The sequence below is a fragment of the Eimeria tenella genome, genomic scaffold (assembly GCF_000499545.2).
Source record: "Eimeria tenella Houghton genomic scaffold, Eth_scaff25, whole genome shotgun sequence".
Taxonomy (NCBI): domain Eukaryota; phylum Apicomplexa; class Conoidasida; order Eucoccidiorida; family Eimeriidae; genus Eimeria; species Eimeria tenella.
The window spans coordinates 349,048-352,595 of record NW_013542365.1 but is presented as its reverse complement, the minus strand read 5'-3'; the positions used below and the strand labels follow the sequence as shown (position 1 = coordinate 352,595).

At 59.6% G+C, this 3,548-nt stretch overlaps 2 protein-coding genes across 2 annotated transcripts in view; one reads left to right on the top strand and one right to left on the bottom strand.

The window, feature by feature from the left end:
- Window positions 1-107: 107 nt before the first annotated feature.
- Window positions 108-1,439, top strand: ETH_00024870 (uncharacterized protein; the record flags this gene model as incomplete). The annotated part of the gene is made up of 1 exon (XM_013375085.1): window positions 108-1,439. One exon carries the CDS (start codon window positions 108-110, stop codon window positions 1,437-1,439), a length of 1,332 nt encoding a protein of 443 aa, XP_013230539.1.
- A 119-nt stretch (window positions 1,440-1,558) lies between these two features.
- The window catches only part of ETH_00024865 (leucine rich repeat containing protein / ankyrin repeat containing protein, putative), a gene marked incomplete at both ends in the record, with an annotated part of 12,752 nt that continues 10,762 nt past the window's right edge, over window positions 1,559-3,548 (bottom strand). The window contains 3 exons of the mRNA XM_013375084.1: window positions 1,559-1,742; window positions 2,032-2,180; window positions 2,412-3,381. Of these exons, the coding sequence (XP_013230538.1) occupies window positions 1,559-1,742; window positions 2,032-2,180; window positions 2,412-3,381 (1,303 nt within the window). The remainder of the gene's footprint in view (window positions 1,743-2,031; window positions 2,181-2,411; window positions 3,382-3,548) is intronic.

Genomic DNA, 3,548 nt, shown 5'->3' with positions numbered 1-3,548 from the left:
CAGGCTCGCTGGATCCGGGTGTGGCAGCAGGCGCTGCTGCTTTTGCTGCATGCACGTCTATGCCCTGTGGCGTTGACCTTCCCGGGGCCATCCCTCGGCCTCCGCCCATGACGGTCCCACCCCCCCCTCCCCCCCCAGCAGCAGCAGAAGCAGCAGCAGCAGGAGCAGGAGCAGCAGCGGGCACCGCACCCGCCCCACCGCCCTGCGCCGCAGCAGGAGCCGAGCTGGCCTCCGCGTCCGCGTCTCGCGTTTCGAGCGGGCTGGTGCTGACCAGCGTAGCGGCACCGAGCAGCAGCAGCAGCAGCAGCAGCTACGGGGGCTACTGGCGGTGCGGGAGCCGGCAGCAGAAGATGTGGGGCTTCAAGCGGAAGTACGTGGACCGCGTGGACTGCAGCGCGGACTGGGTGTCAGTGGCCTTAGACGCTGTGGGGGCGCTGCTGGAGCTGCCCGAGGCCGCGTGGTTTTCGCCCGACCCCGAAACCACTGCAGAGGGCTACAGGCAATTCATCGCAGAGCCCATGTGGCTGCGCAAAGTGCAGGCCAGGCTGGCCGCGGGGGCCTACGCGCTGCCGTACCACTTCAAACAAGACGTGGCGCTCATCTTCCGCAACGCCCGCCTCTTCAACGCCCCCCAAGACAAGCCTTACCGCGACTGCTGCCTCCTCGAACAGAAGTTCAACATGCTCTGGGCGCCCATCAACAACGCCTTTCAGAGGGCCGCCAGGCACAAACGCCTCCAGCAGATGCAGCAGCAGCAGCAGCAGGTGGGGCAGCAGCAGCAGCAACAGGCACAGCAGCAACAGCAGATGGCGCAGCAGCAGCAGATGGTGGAGCAGCAGCAGCAGCAGATGGGGCAGCAGCTGCAGCAGGTGGGGCAGCAGCAGCAAATGCAGCAGCAGCAGCAGATGCAGCAGCAACAGCATGAGCAGCAACAAGTGCACGACGCGCAACAGCAGCAGCAGATGCAGCAGCAGCAGCAGCGAGTGCAGGAAGTCCAGCAACAGCAGCAGGAGCAGCAGCAAGTGCAACAGATGCAGCAACCGCTTGAGGTCAAAACGCAGCAGCTGCAGCAGCTGCTGCCGCAACACGCGGAAGTGCAGCAGCAGCTCGATAGTAATTTACAATGCGAAGGAACAGTAGTACCAGCAGCAGCAGCTGGGGCAGAAGTAATCACAGCAGCAAATGTCGCCTCGCCAGTCACGCAGACAAATGCGCCGCCAGACGTGCAGCAGCATGAGCAGCAGCAGCAGATGCTGCAGCAGTTCAACGGCTCTGCTGAGCTGGCAGGCAGTGATGCTTTGGATGCATTCGTTCCGCAGCAGCAGCAGCAGCAACAGCAGCAGCAACACGAGGAGCAGTCGCAGCTGCAACAAATGAAGCAGCAGCAGCAGCAGCAGCAAATCGAGCAGCAGCAACAAACTGGCGCTGCGGAATCGTGACTACTTTCTGTGTCGACTCCCCAGGTGTATGTACACCTGAAGTAAGATCTCCTTATCGAGGAACCAAGACTCAATAGATCTAAAACTATTTTTAAAATTAAGGTTTAGCGTTTAAAGTTCTAAAGACTGCTGTCGTCTGGCTCTTCGCAAGGCGCCTGCGGGGCCCCTGCTGCTGCTGGCAGCAGCAGCTCAAAGCCCGAGGTGTACAGACACCACTGCTGCTGCAAAAGCAGCTGCAGCGGCAAATCATACCAAAGGTCCCTCAGCTCCTCGGGGCCTTCCAGCAGGTCATCTTCTATGCTTCTGAAAGCAGCACAAGCGCATGCACACAGCCACACACAGGCTGTTGCTGCTGCCAGTGGCGCTGCTGCTGCTGCTGCTGCTGCTGCTCTCCTGACTATAGGCTGCCGCTGCTTCCAGAAATCCCTAGTGCTGCAGCTGTTTTTGCGCCGTGCTGAAGGCTAAGAGCAGCAGCAGCAACAACAGCAGCAGCAACAAGAGCAGCAGCGGCAAGAGCAGCAGCAGCAGCAGGGGTACAGAAGCTGCAGTAGCGTCAGCAGCAAAGCATAACCCTGTAGTGAGCAGAAGCTACCTGCGGATCTCTTCGCCGTCTGTGTCAACTTTGTGAGTTGGCTCTGCTGCTGCTCTCTCGTTCAGCCGGCGCGCTGCTGCTGCAAGGCTGTTGCTGCTTATCTTGCTGCTGCTGCTGCTAAGAAAACCTTTCCGAGGCTCCGACACATCCTGAGCAAAATAAACACCAGAAAAATGTGAGGGGCATGTTGTTGAGGCAGTAGCAGCAGCAGCAGTAGTAGCAGCAGCAGCAGCCGTAGCAGCAACAGCAAGGGTTGCTGCTAGCGGCAGCTGCTCCTCCAGCACAAAAGCCGAGCATTGTACAATATACATGCCTTGAACACGCCGCAGGAAAAAACCGCAGCAGCAGCAACAACAGCAGCAACGGCAGCAACAACTGACCGCTTCGTAAGAGTGGGCCTCCTTTTCCTGTTGCTGCTGCTGCTCCTGCTGCTGGTGCTGCTGCGGGTATTGATACTCGCTTGCAAGCACGCTGAGAAAGGGCCGAAATGTGGCTGCTGAGGAGTTGGCCATAGACATCTCACTAGGGGCCAGGCTGCTGCTGCTGCGGCTGCTGCTTCTGCTGCCGCTGCTGCTGCTGCCTGGCTTGCTGCGGCTGCCGTGAGGAGGGGTGGCGGTGCCTTCAAAAGACAGACTTTGAGACAACTGGGAGTCCAGGCTCCTGCTTCGATCTTCTGCTGCTGCTGCTGCTGCTGCTGTTTTTGTTGCTGCTGCTGCTGCTGTTTCTGCCGTTGCTGCTGCTGCAGCAGAGTCCTGGGGGCCACCTTCAGCCGCTTGCTGTAGATGCTTCCCTGCGGCCGCCTCTACAGCTGCACCTGCAGCAGCAGCAGCCACTGCTGTTTCTGCTGCAGCGTCTCCACAGTGCTGCTGCTGCACCTCCTCCTCAAAAATGGGAGCAGCAAACTGCTGCTGATGGCTCCCTGTATCCACATGCTCATTTTTCAGGTCGCCCTCCTGCTGCTGCTGAACCTGCTGCTGCTGCTGCTCTTGCTGCTGCTGGTTTGCTGCTGCTGCTGAATCTTCAGCCAAAAAGACCCAGCGGTACAAAGTGAAGTCCGGGAGATTCAGCAACGTCGCCACTTCGACAACTTTGAGGCCTGCGGAGAGGAGGGCCAGGGGCGTTCTCTGGGGGCTGCCTGTGTCTCCTGCTGCTGCTGCTGCTGCTGGCAGCGGGGCCTGAGGGGGGCCCCCTAAGGCCCCCGAAAACACCCGAATCAACTCCGTCAAAACTATGGGCCACACGGGAGTCCGCGACGCCGGCGGCAGCCGCAGCAGCAGCACCCGCACGCAGACGAAGACCTGCAGCAGCGCAGCAGCAGAAGCAAAGCTAGCAGCAAAGTTAGGAGCAATACTCATAAAAGAATAAAATAACTGCAACTGCAGCAACGGCAAGGGCAAATATATTGTCGAATGGCTCCAGCTTTTGATGACATAAGCAGCAGCAGCAGGGAAACAAAGGCAGCCGCCACACGCGGACAGAGAACAGGGGCAGCTGCAGCAGCAGCTGCCCCTGTTCTC